Source organism: Pristiophorus japonicus, chromosome 14, assembly GCF_044704955.1.
Source record: "Pristiophorus japonicus isolate sPriJap1 chromosome 14, sPriJap1.hap1, whole genome shotgun sequence".
Taxonomy (NCBI): domain Eukaryota; kingdom Metazoa; phylum Chordata; class Chondrichthyes; family Pristiophoridae; genus Pristiophorus; species Pristiophorus japonicus.
The window spans coordinates 124,591,388-124,611,208 of NC_091990.1; the positions used below are offsets into that span (position 1 = coordinate 124,591,388).

The window sequence follows — 19,821 nt, forward strand, 5'->3', positions numbered from 1 at the left end:
AGAGAGAGAGAGGCCCATGCGCGCGGGGAGAGAGAGAGAGGCGCGCGCGGGGAGAGAGAGAGAGGCGCGCGCGGGGGAGAGAGAGAGGGCCGCGCGCGGGGAGAGAGAGAGAGGCGCGCAGAGAGAGAGAGAGTAGTGCGGGGAGAGAGAGAGAGGGCGCGCGGGGGAGAGAGAGAGAGGCGCGCGGGGGAGAGAGAGAGAGGCGCGCGCGGGAGAGAGAGAGAGGCGCGCGCGGGGGAGAGAGAGAGGCGGCGCGGGGAGAGAGAGGCGCGCGCGGGGAGAGAGAGAGAGGCGCGCGCGGGGGAGAGAGAGAGAGGCGCGCGCGGGGAGAGAGAGAGAGGCGCGCGCGGGGAGAGAGAGAGAGGCGCGCGCGGGGAGAGAGAGAGAGGCGCGCGCGGGGAGAGAGAGAGAGGCGCGCGCGGGGAGAGAGAGAGAGGCGCGCGCGGGGAGAGAGAGAGAGGCGCGCGCGGGGAGAGAGAGAGAGGCGCGCGCGGGGGAGAGAGAGAGAGGCGCGCGCGGGAGAGAGAGAGAGGCGCGCGCGGGGAGAGAGAGAGAGGCGCGCGCGGGGAGAGAGAGAGAGGCGCGCGCGGGGAGAGAGAGAGAGCGCGCGCGGGGAGAGAGAGAGAGGCGCGCGCGGGGAGAGAGAGAGGCGCGCGCGGGGAGAGAGAGAGAGGCGCGCGCGGGGAGAGAGAGAGAGGCGCGCGCGGGGAGAGAGAGAGAGGCGCGCGCGGGGAGAGAGAGAGAGGCGCGCGCGGGGGAGAGAGAGAGAGGCGCGCGCGGGGAGAGAGAGAGAGGCGCGCGCGGGGAGAGAGAGAGAGGCGCGCGCGGGGAGAGAGAGAGAGGCGCGCGCGGGGAGAGAGAGAGAGGCGCGCGCGGGGAGAGAGAGAGAGGCGCGCGCGGGGAGAGAGAGAGAGGCGCGCGCGGGGAGAGAGAGAGAGGCGCGCGCGGGGAGAGAGAGAGAGGCGCGCGCGGGGAGAGAGAGAGAGGCGCGCGCGGGGAGAGAGAGAGAGGCGCGCGCGGGGAGAGAGAGAGAGGCGCGCGCGGGGAGAGAGAGAGAGGCGCGCGCGGGAGAGAGAGAGAGGCGCGCGCGGGGAGAGAGAGAGAGGCGCGCGCGGGGAGAGAGAGAGAGGCGCGCGCGGGGAGAGAGAGAGAGGCGCGCGCGGGGAGAGAGAGAGAGGCGCGCGCGGGGAGAGAGAGAGAGGCGCGCGCGGGAGAGAGAGAGAGGCGCGCGCGGGGAGAGAGAGAGAGGCGCGCGCGGGGAGAGAGAGAGAGGCGCGCGCGGGGAGAGAGAGAGAGGCGCGCGCGGGGAGAGAGAGAGAGGCGCGCGCGGGGAGAGAGAGAGAGGCGCGCGCGGGGAGAGAGAGAGAGGCGCGCGCGGGGAGAGAGAGAGAGGCGCGCGCGGGGAGAGAGAGAGAGGCGCGCGCGGGGAGAGAGAGAGAGGCGCGCGCGGGGAGAGAGAGAGAGGCGCGCGCGGGAGAGAGAGAGAGGCGCGCGCGGGGAGAGAGAGAGAGGCGCGCGCGGGGAGAGAGAGAGAGGCGCGCGCGGGGAGAGAGAGAGAGGCGCGCGCGGGGAGAGAGAGAGAGGCGCGCGCGGGGAGAGAGAGAGAGGCGCGCGCGGGGAGAGAGAGAGAGGCGCGCGCGGGGAGAGAGAGAGAGGCGCGCGCGGGAGAGAGAGAGAGGCGCGCGCGGGAGAGAGAGAGAGGCGCGCGCGGGGAGAGAGAGAGAGGCGCGCGCGGGGAGAGAGAGAGAGGCGCGCGCGGGGAGAGAGAGAGAGGCGCGCGCGGGGAGAGAGAGAGAGGCGCGCGCGGGGAGAGAGAGAGAGGCGCGCGCGGGGAGAGAGAGAGAGGCGCGCGCGGGGGAGAGAGAGAGAGGCGCGCGCGGGGAGAGAGAGAGAGGCGCGCGGGGGAGAGAGAGAGGCGCGCGGGGAGAGAGAGAGAGGCGCGCGCGGGGAGAGAGAGAGAGGCGCGCGCGGGGAGAGAGAGAGAGGCGCGCGCGGGGAGAGAGAGAGAGGCGCGCGCGGGGAGAGAGAGAGAGGCGCGCGCGGGGAGAGAGAGAGAGGCGCGCGCGGGGAGAGAGAGAGAGGCGCGCGCGGGGAGAGAGAGAGAGGCGCGCGCGGGGAGAGAGAGAGAGGCGCGCGCGGGGAGAGAGAGAGAGGCGCGCGCGGGGAGAGAGAGAGAGGCGCGCGCGGGAGAGAGAGAGAGGCGCGCGCGGGGAGAGAGAGAGAGGCGCGCGCGGGGAGAGAGAGAGAGGCGCGCGCGGGAGAGAGAGAGAGGCGCGCGCGGGGAGAGAGAGAGAGGCGCGCGCGGGGAGAGAGAGAGAGGCGCGCGCGGGGAGAGAGAGAGAGGCGCGCGCGGGGAGAGAGAGAGAGGCGCGCGCGGGGAGAGAGAGAGAGGCGCGCGCGGGGAGAGAGAGAGAGGCGCGCGCGGGGAGAGAGAGAGAGGCGCGCGCGGGAGAGAGAGAGAGGCGCGCGGGGAGAGAGAGAGAGGCGCGCGGGGAGAGAGAGAGAGCGCGCGGGGAGAGAGAGAGAGGCGCGCGCGGGAGAGAGAGAGAGGCGCGCGCGGGAGAGAGAGAGAGGCGCGCGGGGAGAGAGAGAGAGCGCGCGCGGGGAGAGAGAGAGAGGCGCGCGGGGAGAGAGAGAGAGGCGCGCGGGGAGAGAGAGAGAGGCGCGCGGGGAGAGAGAGAGAGGCGCGCGGGGAGAGAGAGAGAGGCGCGCGGGGAGAGAGAGAGAGGCGCGCGGGGAGAGAGAGAGAGGCGCGCGGGGAGAGAGAGAGAGGCGCGCGGGGAGAGAGAGAGGCGCGCGGGGAGAGAGAGAGGCGCGCGGGGAGAGAGAGAGAGGCGCGCGGGGAGAGAGAGAGAGGCGCGCGGGGAGAGAGAGAGAGGCGCGCGGGGAGAGAGAGAGAGGCGCGCGGGGAGAGAGAGAGAGGCGCGCGGGGAGAGAGAGAGAGGCGCGCGGGGAGAGAGAGAGAGGCGCGCGGGGAGAGAGAGAGAGGCGCGCGGGGAGAGAGAGAGAGGCGCGCGGGGAGAGAGAGAGAGGCGCGCGGGGAGAGAGAGAGAGGCGCGCGGGGAGAGAGAGAGAGGCGCGCGGGGAGAGAGAGAGAGGCGCGCGGGGAGAGAGAGAGAGGCGCGCGGGGAGAGAGAGAGAGGCGCGCGGGGAGAGAGAGAGAGGCGCGCGGGGAGAGAGAGAGAGGCGCGCGGGGAGAGAGAGAGAGGCGCGCGGGGAGAGAGAGAGAGAGAGAGACGCAGACAGAGGGAGAGAGAGCGAACGAGCGGCGCAGTGAGAGAGAGGAAAAGAGCGAGCGAGCGGTGCAGGCAGAGAGAGGCAGACAGACTAATATCTTGTTGCAGACTTTTCATGAAATGTGAAGTTTCGCACTATTGCTTTGAATTTAGAGGACAGAAAAAGACTAGCCACTGAATTGCAACTAATGTTGTAATTCTGATTGACATACTGTCAGTTAAAAAATAGATGTGAAGTTGAGAGCTGGATTGCACTTGTGCCAACCAGTGTGTGTAACATTTAAAAAGTCGGCTCAGATAGCCTTCTACAAGCAGCCATTCTTAGTCACTTGCAATTTAACCCAATACGTGAGCCTCTGGCATGTTCATCACACCCATCACTGCTGCTCACTGGAGAGAGGCAAGACCACCCATATCAGGAATTCACTAGGTGAGTTTAAAAAAGGACACACTGCATGGCTCATGAAATGAGCCAGATGTTGTGGTATGCTTTCTCAATTATTTGCTGCTAATCATCTCCCAACTCTAAATTTTCTATCATTACGGTATCAAAAAGACTGTGCAAGAGAAAATTGTGCTAGACATTATGGTAACAGATTTATTCCTGCCATATGTGCAACTGTAGAAACACTGGCTGTTGATATAGCAGAAGGCTGTTTAAAAGTCATCCACATCCCCTGTCTAACCCTTTGAGAGAAGTAAGCTTGGGAACAAACTTTTTCCAGTACAGTACCATACAACAGTACCGGTGAAAAGCTACTCTAAATATGTAACACAAAGAGTGATCTCATACCCGACTGACGCAAGGACCACTATCTAGGTCAAATTGCACTCGCTTGACAAAACTTCTACTTACCTGAAAAATACATGAATTTCCAATGATTTGGTCTGCCGGGAGACCAACAAGAATTGCTCTCATTCTTCCAACAACAAAACCACACTTATCTTACAATCCTAACTATTCAAATGAATCTTTCTAATGAAAGACAGTGTAATAACTAGAGCAGAATTCCAACTTTACAGAACAAATGGGGAACAAGATTTGGGTCACAAGTTATAATCAAGACAGGAGACCCAGAAGAAAAAAAACTCCACCTCATTTATACCACAGTTGTAAATTTTGATCACTATTGATTTCAAATGTTTTGCGAGTTCAAAATATACTAATTAGTGCTAATTTATACCATTGTGTGTTTTTTTATGTATAGAGAGCCCAGTTTGCAAACCTGGTTTGAAATTGGTATAAGCAGATTCAAACAAATATGATGCAAACAAATACATCTCTCCTAGCAGGGACATGTATTCATCAAAGCAGTGGCAGAGTAAGGCTGCTTTTATATTAGGCTAAGCGCTGTATTGCTGCCACCGGCTCAATCATGTTTTAACTGGGTCTTTCTGGCTACAGGGAATCTGGCAAGTTTGCTTGAGTATCAGTGGCACTAACAAAGCAGTGCAGCAATATAAATGCAGCTAGCTACAAGGCAAGTTACACATAAACTGACTGAACAGAAAAATAGTGAGCCATAGGTTTAGCCTGAATCAGTATTACCCAAATCAAATCTAATCCAGAGAGTAAAGAGGTTATTTGACTTTCTAGCAAAGTTTACTATCAAGAATCAGCTCTGTGCTTCACTCACTTCACACTTCAAAAACTGTGGAATGTAAGCATTCAGCTGCACACCAAACATATATGCATCAAAATATGAAAACTATTGCAAATAAACCAGTGCTTTATTGTTCACAGATGGGGTTAAATTTCAACTTCAGCAGGGGCAGACAACTGGTCACCCGTTATTAAAGGGTTGACGGTGGATAAGCAACGGCAAACATTTAAAGATCACATGGATGAACTTCAGCAATTGTACATCCCTGTCTGGAGTAAAAATAAAACAGGGAAGGTGGCTCAACCATGGCTAACAAGGGAAATTAAGGATAGTGTTAAAGCCAAAGAAGAGGCATATAATTTGGCAAGAAAATGCAACAAACCTGAGGACTGGGAGAAATTTAGAAATCAACAGAGGAGGACAAAGGGCATAATTAAGAGGGGGAAAATAGAGTACGAGAAGCAGCTTGCCGGGAACATAAAAACTGACTGCAAAAGCTTCTATAGATAGGTGAAGAGAAAAAGATTAGTGAAGACAAACGTAGGTCCCTTGCAGTCGAATTCAGGTGAATTTATAATGGGGAATAAAGAAATGGCAGACCAATTGAACAAATACTTCGGTTCTGTCTTCACAAAGGAAGACACAAATAACTTTCCGATTGTACTAGGGGACAGTAGGTCTAGTGAGAAGGAGGAACTGAAGGATATCCTTATTAGTCAGGAAATTGTGTTAGGGAAATTGATGGGATTGAAGGCCGATAAATCGCCGGGGCCTGATAGTCTGCATCCCAGAGTACTTAAGGAAGTGGCCCTAGAAATAGTGGATGCATTGGTGATCATTTTCCAACAGTCAATCGACTCTGGATCAGTTCCTATGGACTGGAGGGTAGCTAATGTAACACCACTTTTTAAAAAAGGAGGGAGTGAAAACGGGTAATTATACACCGGTTAGCGGTTAGTTGGGAAAATGTTGGAATCAATCATTAAGGATGAAATAGCAGCGCATTTGGAAAGCAGTGACAGGATCGGACCAAGTCAGCATGGATTTATGAAAGGGAAATCATGCTTGACGAATCTTCTGGAATTATTTTTGAGGATGTAACTAGCAGAGTGGACAAGGGAGAACCAGTGGATGTGGTGTATTTGGACTTTCAAAAGGCTTTTGACAAGGTCCCGCACAAGAGATTGGTGTGCAAAATCAAAGCGCATGGTATTGGGGGTAATGTGCTGACGTGGATAGAGAACTGGTTGGCAGACAAGAAGCAGAGAGTCGGGATAAACGGGTCCTTTTCAGAATGGCAGGCAGTGACGAGTGGCTCAGTGCTGGGACCACAGCTCTTTACAATATACATCAATGATTTAGATGAAGGAATTGAGTGTAATATCACCAAGTTTGCGGATGACACTAAACTGGGTGACGGTGTGAGCTGTGAGGAGTACACTAAGAGGCTGCAGGGTGACTTGGACAAGGTTAGGTGAGTGGACAAATGCATGGCAGATGCAGTATAATGTGGATAAATGTGAGGTTATCCATTTTGGGGGCAAAAACATGAAGGCAGATTATTATCTGGATGGCGGCAGATTAGGAAAAGGGGAGGTGCAACGAGACCTGGGCGTCATGGTTCATCAGTCACTGAAAGTGGGCATGCAGGTACAGCAGGCGGTGAAGGCGGCAAAGGGTATGTTGGCCTTCATAGCTAGGGGATTTGAGCATAGGAGCAGGGAGGTCTTACTGCAGTTGTACAGGGCCTTAGTGAGGCCTCACCTGGAATATTGTGTACAGTTTTGGTCTCCTCATCTGAGGAAGGATGTTCTTGCTATTGAGGGAGTGCAGCGAAGGTTCACCAGACTGATTCCAAGGATGGCTGGACTGTCATATGAGGAGAGACTGGACCAACTGGGCCTTTATTCACTGGAGTTTAGAAGGATGAGGGGGAATCCCATAGAAACGTATAAGATTCTGACGGGACTGGACAGGTTAGATGCGGGATGTTCCCGATGTTGGGGGAGTCCAGAACCAGGGGACATAGTCTTAGGATAAGGGGTAGGCCATTTAGGACTGAGATGAGGAGAAACTTCTTCACTCAGAGTTGTTAACCTATGTAATTCTCTGCCGCAGAGAGTTGTTGATGCCAGTTCATTGGATATATTCAAGAGGGAGTTAGATATGGCCCTTACGGCTAAGGGGATCAAGGGGCACGGAGAGAAAGCAGGAAAGGGATACTGAGGGAATGATCAGCCATGATCTTATTGAATGGCAGTGCAGGCTCGAAGGGCCGAATGGCCTACTCCTGCACCTATTTTCTATGTTTCTATGTTTCTCAACACCCCTGGTTTTCCTTTCCATCTACTTCAGTCCCTCACCCCCATGACTCCTGCTTTTTGCTTCCACCTACTTTTGCACTGCTGCACTAGCTAAAAAAACTCTGCAAAATTACATCAGTAACTTAGAAGTCGTGACCATGGATTTTCATAAGCCCTGAAGGTATAATCCAAATTCAAAACATTTTGACTAAAATACAACAAAGTTCAGAATCCCTTTGCACGGTTAAGATATCTGTGGTGCATAAATGTTAATGAAGCAAGCAGGTGTTCATCCAACATACTGAATGTTGGATATAGGAGGAAATGTCTATAGGAGAAATTATTTGATTCAGTTTTGGGTTAGACTTGGGTAGAAATTTAAGCCACTGTTATACTAAATCCAGCTGCCTTACTCTGGTAGCAGAGCCACAGACCGGTTTTCCAGAGTCCATGGGCTAGAAATTCGCCAGCCTAACGCAGGTTTTAACGAGATTTTTTTTGCGTTAAGTGTTTTTTTGTCCTTAAACGAAATCTCACAAAATTCCCCAAAGGTTAAGAATGGCGGTGTCAAAATAATCGCCAAAAAGTGGAGCGCCATACGTAAAAAAAACACATCGCCTAAATTTGGCTGTTTGGCAAACCGGCACTCGGGTGAAAAAACATGAGAAAAGCAGTCGTGGCCTCAGAAACGTCGGTAAGTAGGAAGACCTACAAAAAAGGTAAGTTGAACTTTTTTTAAATTCTGTGTGATTGATTACTTAAGGGTATTGTTAATGCTTTCTGATTTTTTTTTTTAGGGAAAAAAAATTGAGTTTTTTTCCTGTGTTTTTGACGATATCGGCCTCGCGGTAGTTATCCAGGACGGAGGTTTCCAACGCGAATCCTTCAGCAACGCCGATTTTTATCGACATGTGCATTTTTGTGACAATTTTACCCCCTTAAAAAATGGCAAGTTTTTAGTGCTATTTTTGCCGTAAAATAACAGGGAAAAACCCAATATCGCCAAAAACTGAATTTCTAGCCCTATGATTCTACTGCGGCACAAGGGAGTTGGATTTATTCGTACAAGAGGTTTTACTTCACACCAAGACTGCAGTTATGGCGTAAATGTAGCCTGAATCTTGAGTCGCAGCCAGATCTGACATCAGAACAATGCAGAGCAAGACTCCCTTAAGGTGACTTTCACAACCAATGTACATTCAAAAGATTTAGCATCAGCCCAAAGCTGAAACCGCTGTGCAACAACGGTAAATTTTTTTAGTGTGCATGCACAGTTAATGCCTTTCTATATAACACACAGGGACAGCAGCAGATTGATGGGTCAGGCAAGTTATTTCAGGGACATGAACTTAAGTACTACAAGTGCAACAGCAGTTTTTCACATAGATAACCATTCAGTGGCAAAAGAACAGTTTTGCATTGTTAATGTGCAACTGTAATTACATTTACACTCTAAATTGTAGAATACACACTGCACAGTATTGTTCAATAGAATGGAGTACAAGAGAAAACACTCATTCAATTTGTTCTTAGGCTGCAGTCAACCAAAGGATATGGGGATAGTGCGGGAAGGTAGAGTTGAGGTCGATGATCAGCCATGATCTTATTGAATGGCGGAGCAGGCGCGAAGGGCGCACACCTGCTCCTATTGCTTATGTTCTTATGTAACTGAACATGAAAAGCATTTGTTCATTGCTATCCTACAGTTTACTTTAAAATTCCTGTACAGCATACATGCAAAACTTCAATTTATTGTCAAAGATAGAGCAAAAGAAGATACACGAGCATTCCATCAGAAAGAAAATCAATCTAGGTTAAACCAGAATTAAAAACGGCAGCATAAATTCTACCAGATGCACTCTGCACCTATGCATTCAACTTTCCTACCACAGACTAATAGCAATGGGACTTCAAATTTATTTTAAAAAGATACCATCCTACCTGAATTATAGCTGCCTAGGAATGACTAAGTTGACTTCTCACACTGTTGAGCGGAGATCAAACTGCACAGCCAATTATGCAGAAGTGAACTTCAATTTTAAAATCAGGAGCCGGTAGGAGCAAAGAGGCAAAACTGGACACCAAGAGGTAACAGAGCGGAGGATGGCACTGAAGGCTCTGCGACCAAAGGCAGATGGGAGATACAACAGAGACCAGAACTGAAGAATGGAGGACACACACTGGCACATTGGTTGTAGGAGGAGGATGTGGCAAAGCCATGAACGACTTGTAGATTGGGACAAGGATTCAAACGACACACCAGGGGATGAGGAGCCAATGGATAATGGTAAGGATGGGGTGATACTGGAAATTTACACTTTACACAGGTTATGGCAAGGGGGAAAAGAGTATTGGATACGGTGTGACGAGAAGTGCATTGGTGTAGTTGAGCCTGGAGGTGATAGAGACAGTCATGCTACCATAGGAGCAGGCAATGATGCTGAAGTGAAAATAGGTAATCTGTCGTAAACCATCAGGTTTAGCCTGAGCAAACAGCTGGTGTGAAGGATAAATCAGGCGCTCGGGTGCCGATTTTCATTCAATATGCAGAATGGTAAACAATTGTTGCAGTATTGTGAACTTTTAACTTCTCTATTTTTGAATGTCTTTGTTTAATTCTGTATATTGTTACTTGCCTCTGGCAGCCAAGCTCCACAAAGTCTAACACTAGGTTAAGGAACAACTTAGAGGAAATAAAACTACTTACTAATTTTGAAGAGTACAAACATTTACCCTCTTTAAAATGAAACAAATCAACAGCACAGACCATGAAGCCATCTTATCAACTGAGTAAAAACATTTTGGCTCCAAAAAGTCCAACGCTTTCTAATAACGTGTTAGTTTCACACAGCTTTCCAGTCTATGTACGCAAGCAGTAAGATCTGGTACCAATACCAGCTGACTGCAAATAACTGGTAAATTATTAAAAATGTAACACGGGTACAAGATATTAAACCGCATGCTTTCAGGTTTCAAACTTACAAAATAATGAACCACTCGGAGATTGTAAATCTGCCTTTCACACAAGTAATACCCGTTTAGGCGTGAAGAATATACTGATCTGGTATCCTGGACTATACAAACAGATTACATTTTCAAAACAGAAAAAGAAGGGAACTTTAAGCCAGTAATACTCAGGATACAATTCCAGTTACAACCAGAGTCACCGTGCGGCAATTTTTCAGATTGCTTTATGTTTTCCTGTTTCTGTATTCCAAAAATGTATGACACTACATACATGCTGAAAAATCGGAAGGCTACAGATAGGTTTGGTTTTGTTTCCACTGATTGAGCACCAGTAACTTAAATAAATTCTGCCACAGCCTCGGTAAGATCGAGCTGAATTGTAAAAGCCAATGCTTTGTGTTAAGAGTTTTATGCAAGTGAGATCCAACACTGCCTCCAGTGCGCCAGTGCAGCCTTCGGCCACCTGAGGAAGAGTGTTTGAAGACCAGGCCATCAAAACTGTCATCAAGCTCATGGCCTACAGGGCTGTAGTAATACCCAGCCTCCTGTATGGCTCAGAGACATGGACCATGTACAGTAGACACTTCAAGTTGCTGGAGAAATATCACCACCGATGTCTCCGCAAGATCCTACAAATCCCTTGGGAGGACAGGCGCACCAACATCAGCGTCCTCATTGAGGCGAACATCCCCAGCATTAAAGCACTGACCACACTCGATCAGCTCCGCTGGACAGGCCACATAGTTCGCATGCCAGACACGAGACTCCCTAAACAACTGCTTTACTCAGAGCTCCTTCACCACAAATGAGCCAAAGGTGGGCAGCGGAAACGCTACAAGGACACCCTCAAAGCCTCCCTGGTAAAGTGCAACATCCCCACTAACACCTGGGAGTCCCTGGCCCAACACCGCCCTAAGTGGAGGAAGTGCATCCGAGAGGGCGCTGAGCACCTCGAGTCTCGACGCCGAGAGCATGCAGAAATCAAGTGCAGGCAGCAGAAAGAGCGTGTGGCAAACCAGTCCCACCCACCTCTTCCTTCAACGACCATCTGTCTCACCTGTGACAGAATCTGTGGCTCTCGTATTGGACTGTTCAACCACCAAAGAACTCACTTCAGGAGTGGAAGCAAGTCTTCCTCGATTCCGAGAGACTGCCTATGATGATGATGATGATGACGACGACTGTTTAGCTCCGTTGGGCAGGCCACATCGTCCGCAAGCCCGACAGGAGACTCCCAAAGCAAGCGCTCTACTCGGAACTCCTACACGGCAAGCGATCCCCAGGTGGGCAGAGGAAACATTTCAAGGACACCCTCAAAACCTTTGTGATAAAGTACAACATCCCCACCGGCACCTGGGAATCCCTGGTCCAAGACCGCCCTAAGTGGAGGAAGAGCATCCGAGAAGGCGTTGAGCGCCTCAAGTCTCGTCGCCAAGAGCATGCAGAAACCAAGCATAGACAGTGGAAGGAGCGTGCAGCAAACCAGACTCCCCACCCACCCTTTCCTTCAACCACTGTCTGTCCCACCTGTGACAGAGACTGTAAATCCTGTACTGGATTGTACAGTCACCAGAGAGCTCACTTTTAGAATGGAAGCAAGTCTTCCTCGATTTCGAGGGACTGCCTATGATGATTAGGGCCAAATAATTACTCAGATATAGAACAGCAAAACAATCAGCTATTTCGAGAAAGTGGAGTTTGTGCAATACTTCCTGTGTTGATCGATTTAAACCCAAAAATACTTTTGTTCTGCAAGTCTAACAATAGAAGTTATAATAACTATAATACATACATTGCCAATTTAGTTCTGCTGGCTACAATACAAATGACTACTCTAACCAAATCCAGAAGTCACATAATACAATTAGAATTGAAACACATGTAGATATTTTTGAAGTCAATGTGCTATTTTAGGATTTGGAAAAGGTTTGTGTGGTACACAAATTTTATCCAGCAATTAACACTGTTCATTCCAACCCACTGCAAATGCATTTTCAGTCAGATTATATAATCGCAGAGACAGTCTATATCCTCTATGTAACCTGCTCAATCTAACTAGGCAACCACCTGAAGGATAGCAACCATCTTTCCACAATCACTTACTGCAATATGCTATTCCTCCCTCGTTATTATACAAAACACACCAACAAAAAATGGCAACACTCCTCACAACCTGGTCATGCAAATAAATGAACAGCAGCATAACAGTTGGATGTAAATGTCAGATGACCAAATCTCCTTGCTTAGAGCAACAAGTAGCAAACCCATCAACTATGCATTTTTAATATTAAATAGCTAGTTTGCCCGAAGTTTGAGGGCGTTTTTATATCCTATCTGTAGTCACTGTGAGCCGAGCATACTACACATGTTTTATTGCTGCAGATACCTGCCAGACTGGCATCTCACTAAGATTTAATACACATCCTAAAGCACTAAAGGTCACCATCCCCTTGTATTTGATGGGTTTTAATAAAAGCATAGGCACAGAGAGGTTTTGTTCCTACACTGGATCGCGTGTACAGTACCAGAAAATAAAGATCAACTACATACACTTCCGAAAGCAGCCTCTTTTGCTTTGTAATTAAATAATTGCCTTCCTCTCTATCCCAAATGGAGTTCCTCCTTTACAACAATAACTGATACAAAGAACCAACTCCAAGCTTGGGCTCAACCGAGCTGAATGTGTCACATTCTTGAACAAAGTATCGTTTTGCTGAAAAATCTTTAGGCTTAGCTCTGCAACAGAAATACAACAAAAAGATCATTTCCTGGGTCCCCTCTTGATAGATTTGGACAGAATTTTTTTTTTAAAAAGAGGATTTTGTTTTATTTTTTTTTAAAAGTGTGCAGACTTTTGTCATTGCAGCTTGTTAATAAAGGTGCCAGGAGAGACAGCAAGGCCTTGTGTGTGTTTGTAAGTTTATCTACTTCCACAACTATATTAATTCTGCTCTCCCTCTCTAATGCCACACTAGTTTAAACTTCTCGCTCTGCAAAGACATTAGTGCCATTTTGGTTCAGGTGAAGGCCATTCCTTAAGAACAGTCTCTCCTTTTTTCCCAGAACTCACTCCAAAAAAACAAATACTTGCATTTACAAAGTACCTTTCACGACCACAGCTGACACTTCAATACCCCACGAATGTGAAACCAATCCTGCAGTCAGGCAAGACTTGCTCCTCTTAAAGTGTACAGTGACTGTTGATTTATGGCCCTCTGTGGCTCAGTGGGTAGCACTCTCACCCGAGTCAGAAGGTTGTGGTTTCAAGACACAATCTAGAGACTTGAGCACCAAAATCTAGGCTGACACTCCAGTGCTGTACTGAGGAGCAATGCACTGTCAGAGGTATCATCTTTCAGATGAGATGTTAAACCGAGGCCACATCTGCCCTCTCAGGTGGACGTAAAAGATTATATGCCATTATTTCGAAGAAGAGCAGGAGAGTTCTCCCCAGTGTCCGGGCCAATATTTATCCTTCAATCAACATCACTAAAACAGTTAATTATCACATTGCTGTTTGTGGGAGCTTGGTGTGCAAATTGGCTGCCGCATTTCATACATTACAACAGTGACTACACGTCAAAAAGACAGGGTAGAGAAAAACTAATTCTGCTGATTGGGGATTCTAGGACTAGGGGGAATAGTCTACAAATTAGATCCAGACTTTCAGGAATGAAATTAGGCAGCACTTCTAGACACAAAGGGTTGTAGAAGTTTGGAACTCTCTTTTGCAAACGGCAATTGGTGCTAGATCACTTGTTAATTTAAAATTGGAGTTTGATAGCTTTTTGTTCACCAATGGTATTAAGGGTTGTGGGCTAAAGTTAGGTCGCCGATCAGCCGTGATCTCATTGAATATGGAACAGGCACGAGGGCTGAATGGCGTACTCCTGTTTCTATGGATGCAAAATGCTTTGGGACGTCCTGAGGTCGTGAAAGGCACTATATAAATGCAAGTCTTTCTTTTCTCCAGAAAGATTTACAAGAATGGTTCCAGAGATTGTAGACTGGTGAAGCTGGGGTTGTTCGCCTTTGAGTAGAGAAGGCCGAGAGATTTGATAGAGGTGTTCAAAATCACGAGGGGTCTAAACAGAGCAGATAGAAACTGCTCCCATTGGTGGAAGGGTTGAGAACCAGAGGACACAGATTTAAGGTGACTGGCAGAAGAACCAAAGACACGAGGAAAAACTTACTTACGCAATGAGTTGTTAGGATCTAAAATGCACTGCCTGAAAGGGATGTGGGGGGAGTTAATCGTGGCTTTCAAAAGGGAATTGGATAAGTACCTGAAGGAAAAAAAATTTGCAGAGCTACAGGGAAAGGGCAGGGGAGTGGGACTAACTGAAGTGCTCTTGTAGAGAGATGACACAGGTTCAACAGGCCAAATTGCATCCTCTGAGCTGTAACCTGTCTGTGATTCTAACTCACTATGCCCCAATATGAACCATTTCCTCGTGAAGCAGTCATGCAAGACTTGCTACTCTTAAACTGTACAGTGGTTGTTGATTTATGCCCCTCTGTGGCTCAGCACTCTCGCTTGAGTCAGTGGCTCAGTGTTGCCTCGGAGTCAGAAGTTTGCAGGTTCAAGTCCCACTCCAAGAATATGTGCACAAAAATCTAGGCTGGCACTCCAGTGCAGTGCTGAGGGAGCACTGCACTGTTGGATGTGCTATCTTTCAGATGAGACGTTAAATCGAGACCCCGACTGCCCTCTCGGGCGACGGAAAAGATCCCATGGCACTATTGCGAAGAGGAGCTGGAGAGTTATGCTCGCTGTCCTGGCCAACATTTATCCCTCAATCAACATAACAAAATAACAGATTATCTGATCATCACATTTGCTGTTTGTGGGAACTTGCTGTGTGCAAACTGTGACAGTAACTGCACTCCATAAAAGTACTTCATTGGCTGAAAAGTGCTTTGTGCGCTGAGGAAATGCAAGTCCTTTTTCTTCCTCCCCAAAGCTCACTACAATCCTCCCCCCAAGAATGTGAAGCAGTCATGCAAGACTTGCTGCTCCTCTTAAACCTGTGCAATAGTAGTTGTTTTGTTTATCTCTCCGTCCCTCTGGGGCAGGGGGGTTTCGTTACCTGAGGTAAGGCGGTGCTGAGCTGCCTCTGCAGCGAGTCCCTCTCGTGGAACGCCTCCTGCATCTTGGCCTGCCCCAGGGCCAGCGACTCCTGCGCCTCCCGCAGGCTCTCCAGCAGCTTGTCGCGCTCGTCCAGCATGTTGACCATCAGCTGCTCGAAGTTGGCCTCGGTCTCGGCGCCGTACTGCGAGCCCCGCGGGCTCAGCGTGTCTTCGCTGATGGTCGGCATCACCTCGCACATCATCTTCGGGCCTCGAATTTAATCCGGTGTTCTCTTTTCCCCCCCCCTTCCACCTCCCTACCCCCTGGAGGCGCGGTGCGGGGCCCTCAAACACTGCCGAACAAGCTCCTGGAGAGGAGGAGGCGGGAGGGGGATGTGATAAATAAATAAATATATTTTAAATAAATCAGCCCCGGGACCGCTTCAACCCTCCCAACGGCCGTCGCCTCACAGCATCAGCGGGAGCCCGAGCGCCCGGTTCATGGCCGCCGGGGAGGATCGCCAGGTGCTTCAATAAATGGATAAATAAATACGCCGCTTCCTCCTCCTCCGGCGGGCTTGGCTAATGTCCCCGTTTCTAATCACATCCCCATCCCGTCCTCTCTCCTCCTCCTCCGCCACCGCCGCCTCCACAGCACGTCCTCGGTCCCGATAAAATGTCCGTCTGCGTACCCACAATCCATCACCCCCGCCCGTCCGCGCGCACGTACATCTCACGTACGCCTCCCCGCGCGCACGTACTTCTCACGTACACCTCCCACCGCGCGTGCGCGCGTATTTCTCACGGACTCGACTAACCTCTCTCCGCGCGCACGCACTCTTCACCTCCTCCTTCTTCCTCCTCCACCGCGCATGCACCGCCTGTCAGCAGTGGCTCAGTGGATAGCTACCCTTTTCCCAAAGTGGAGGAAAAGGCGCTGAACACCTCGACTGTCTTCGCCCGAGAGCAAGCTGAAGCCTGAAGCCAAGCATCGACAGCGGAAGGGGCATGCGGCATCCCCACCCACCCGGTCCTTCAACCACCGTCTGCCCCACCTGTGACAGAGACTGTAGGTCCCGCACCGAACTCATCAGTCACATGAGAACTCATTTTTAGTGTGGAAGCAAGTCATCCTCGACTCCGAGGGTCTGCCAATGATGATGAGCACCCTCGCCGCTAGTTGAGAGTTCGAGTCCCATTCCCCCTGCCCCACCACCCCCGTCAGAGTACTTGAGCCAAAAAGAAAGAAAGACTTGCATTTGACGAAAGGTCATCAACCCCGAAACATTAAGAAAAAAGGAAGACTTGCATTTATACAGCACCTGTTCACGACCACTAGACATCCCAAAGCACTGTTGGAGTGTAGTCACTGTTCTAATATGGGAAACATGGCAGCCAATTGCCACAAACAGCAAGCTCCCAAATAAGCTCCCATATAACGTGGTTGGCAGACAGGAAGCAAAGAGTAGGAGTAAATGGGTACTTTTCAGAATGGCAGGCAGTGACTAGTGGGGTACCGCAAGGTTCTGTGCTGGGGCCCCAGCTGTTTACATTGTACATTAATGATTTAAACGAGGGGATTAAATGTAGTATCTCCAAATTTGCGGATGACACTAAGTTAGGTGGCAGTGTGAGCTGCGAGGAGGGTGCTATGAGGCTGCAGAGTGACTTGGATAGGTTAGGTGAGTGGGCAAATGCATGGCAGAAGAAGTATAATGTGGATAAATGTGAGGTTATCCACTTTGGTGGTAAAAACATAGAGACAGACTATTATCTGAATGGTGACAGATTAGGAAAAGGAGAGGTGCAACGAGACCTGGGTGTCATGGTACATCAGTCATTGAAGGTTGGCATGCAGGTACAGCAGGCGGTTATGAAAGCAAATGGCATGTTGGCCTTCATAGCGAGGGGATTTGAGTACAGGGGCAGGGAGGTGTTGCTACAGTTGTACAGGGCCTTGGTGAGGCCACAGCTGGAGTATTGTGTACAGTTTTGGTCTCCTAACTTGGGGAAGGACATTCTTGCTATTGAGGGAGTGCAGCGAAGGTTCATCAGACTGATTCCCGGGATGGCGGGACTGACATATCAAGAAAGACTGGATCAACTGGGCTTGTAGTCACTGGAGTTGAGAAGAATGAGAGGGGATCTCATAGAAACGTTTAAAATTCTGATGGGTTTAGACAGGTTAGATGCAGGAAGAATGTTCCCAATGTTGGGGAAGTCCAGAACCAGGGGTCACAGTCTAAGGATAAGGGGTAAGCCATTTAGGACCGAGATGAGGAGAAACTTCTTCACCCAGAGAGTGGTGAACCTGTGGAATTCTCTACCACAGAAAGTTGTTGAGGCCAATTCACTAAATATATTCAAAAAGGAGTTAGATGTAGTCCTTACTACTAGGTGGAATCATGGGCTAAGGCGAGAAAGCAGGAATGGGGTACTGAAGTTGCATGTTCAGCCATGAACTCATTGACTGGCAGTGCAGGCTCAAAGGGCAGAATGGCCTACTCCTGCACCTATTTTCTATGTTTCTAATGTGATAATGACCAGATAGTTTGTTTTGTTGATTGAGGGACATATATTGGCCAGGACACCAGGGATAACTCCCCTACTCTTCCTTGAAATAATGCTATGAGATCTTTCACATCCACCTGAGAGAGCAGACAGGGCCTTAGTTTAACATCTCATCTGAAAGACGGCACATAGGACAGTGCAGCACTCCTTCAGCATTGCACTGGAGTATCAGCCTTGATTTATGTGTTCAAGTCCCTGTAGTGGGACTTGAACCCACAACCTTCCGACTCAGAGGCAAGTGTGCTACTCACTGTGCCACAGCTGACACATTAAACTCTGTTTCTTTCCCCACAGATGCCGCCTGACCTGCTGAGTATTTCTGGCATGTTCTGTTTTTATTTCAGACTTCCAGCATCTGCAGTATTTTGCTTTTTGATTTGCATACTATGCAGCACCTTTGACGGCCACCCGACAAGTCCCAAAGCACTTTGCAGACGATGAAAAGCATTTTTGAAGAGTAGTCGCTGTTGTAATGTAAATAAATGCAGTCTCACGCTCCAGTGCTGTGCTGTCTGGCGGTGCCGTCTATAGGATGACATCTGCCCCGGTGGAGGTAAAAGATCCCATGGCACTGTTTCGAAGAAGAGCAGGGGAGTTATCCCCCTGATATCCTGGCCAAAGTTGTCGGAGTGCAGTTACACTGCATATGCCGACTTAACCGAGACAAGACAAGATGTACTTTTTACATACTCCTCCTCGTGCACGTACATTTCACATTCTCTACTGCACGTGCGTTACATAGGATTACATAGGATATAGAATCATAGAATCAGAGAAATTTACTGCACAGAAGGAGGCCATTTTGGCCCATCGTGTCCGTGCTGGCCAACAAACAGCTATCCATCCTAATCGCACTTTCCAGCTCTTGGTCTGTAGCTCTGTAGGTTATAGCACTTCAAGTGCACATCAAAGTAGTTTTTAAATGTGGTGAGGGTTTCTGCCTCTACCAGCCTTTCAGGCAGTGAGTTCCAGACCCACCATCCTCTGGGTGAAAAAAATGTCCCCTCATATCTCATCTAAACCTCCTACCAATTACTTTAAATCTATGCCCGTTGGTTGTTGACCCCTCTGCTAAAGGGAATAGGTCCTTCCTATCCACTCTAGGCCTCTCATAATTTTGTACATCTCGATGAGGTCTCTCCTCGGTCTCCTTTGTTCCAAAGGAAAAAAACCCAGCTTATCCAATCTTTCCTCATAGCTAAAATTCTCCAGTCCAGGCAACATCCTTGTAAATCTCTGTACCCAATCTAGTGCAATCACATCTTTCCCGTGGTGACCAGAACTGCACGCAGTACTCTAGCTGTGGCCTAACTAGTGTTTTATACCGTTCTTGCATAACTTCCCTGCTCTTGTATTCTATGCCTCGGCTAATAAAGACTAGTATTCCGTATGCCTTGTTAACCACATTATCTACCTGGCCTTCAGGGATCTATGGACCTGCACTCCAAGGTCCCTTTGTTCCTCTACACTTCTCAATGTCCTACCATTTAATGTGTATTCCCTTGCCTTGTTAGCCCTCCACAAATGTATTACCTCACACTTCTCTGGATTGAATTCCATTTGCCACTGTTCTGCCCATCTGAGCAGTTCATTGATATCTTCCTGCAGTCCAGAGCTTTCTTATTCATTATCAATCGCATAGCTGATTAAGAAGTTTGTAGATCATACTAAAATCAGTCCCTCTACATTCAAGTCTAAATCATTGATATGTACCATAAAAAGCAAGGGACCTAGTACTGAGTCTTGCGGAAACAGTCACTAGAAACAGCCTTTCAGTCACAAAAACATCCATCAACCATTACCCTCTGCTTCCTGCCTCTGAGCCAATTTTGGATCCAACTTGACACTTTGCCCTGGATCCCATGGGCTTTTACTTTCATGACCAGTCTGCCATGTGAGAACTTGTCAAAAGCCTTGCTAAAATCCATATATGCTACATCAAACTCACTACCCTCATCGACCCTCCTTGTTACGTCCTCAAAAAATTAAATTAAATTAGTCAGACACGACCTTCCCTTAACAAATCCATGCTGACTGTCCTTGATTAATCTGTGTCTTGCTATATACGGC

The 19,821-nt window shown here is 49.3% G+C and overlaps 1 protein-coding gene across 7 annotated transcripts in view; it reads right to left on the reverse strand.

Annotated features, from left to right (window-relative positions):
- LOC139280084 (liprin-alpha-1-like) overlaps positions 1 to 15,838 on the reverse strand; it is a 150,203-nt gene extending 134,365 nt beyond the window's left edge. For all 7 annotated transcript variants that reach the window (XM_070899584.1, XM_070899587.1, XM_070899589.1 and 4 more), the window contains exon 1: positions 15,201 to 15,838. In XM_070899584.1, coding sequence (XP_070755685.1) covers positions 15,201 to 15,443 — 243 coding nt within the window. In that variant the 5' untranslated portion in view covers positions 15,444 to 15,838. The remainder of the gene's footprint in view (positions 1 to 15,200) is intronic.
- Positions 15,839 to 19,821: the final 3,983 nt, after the last annotated feature.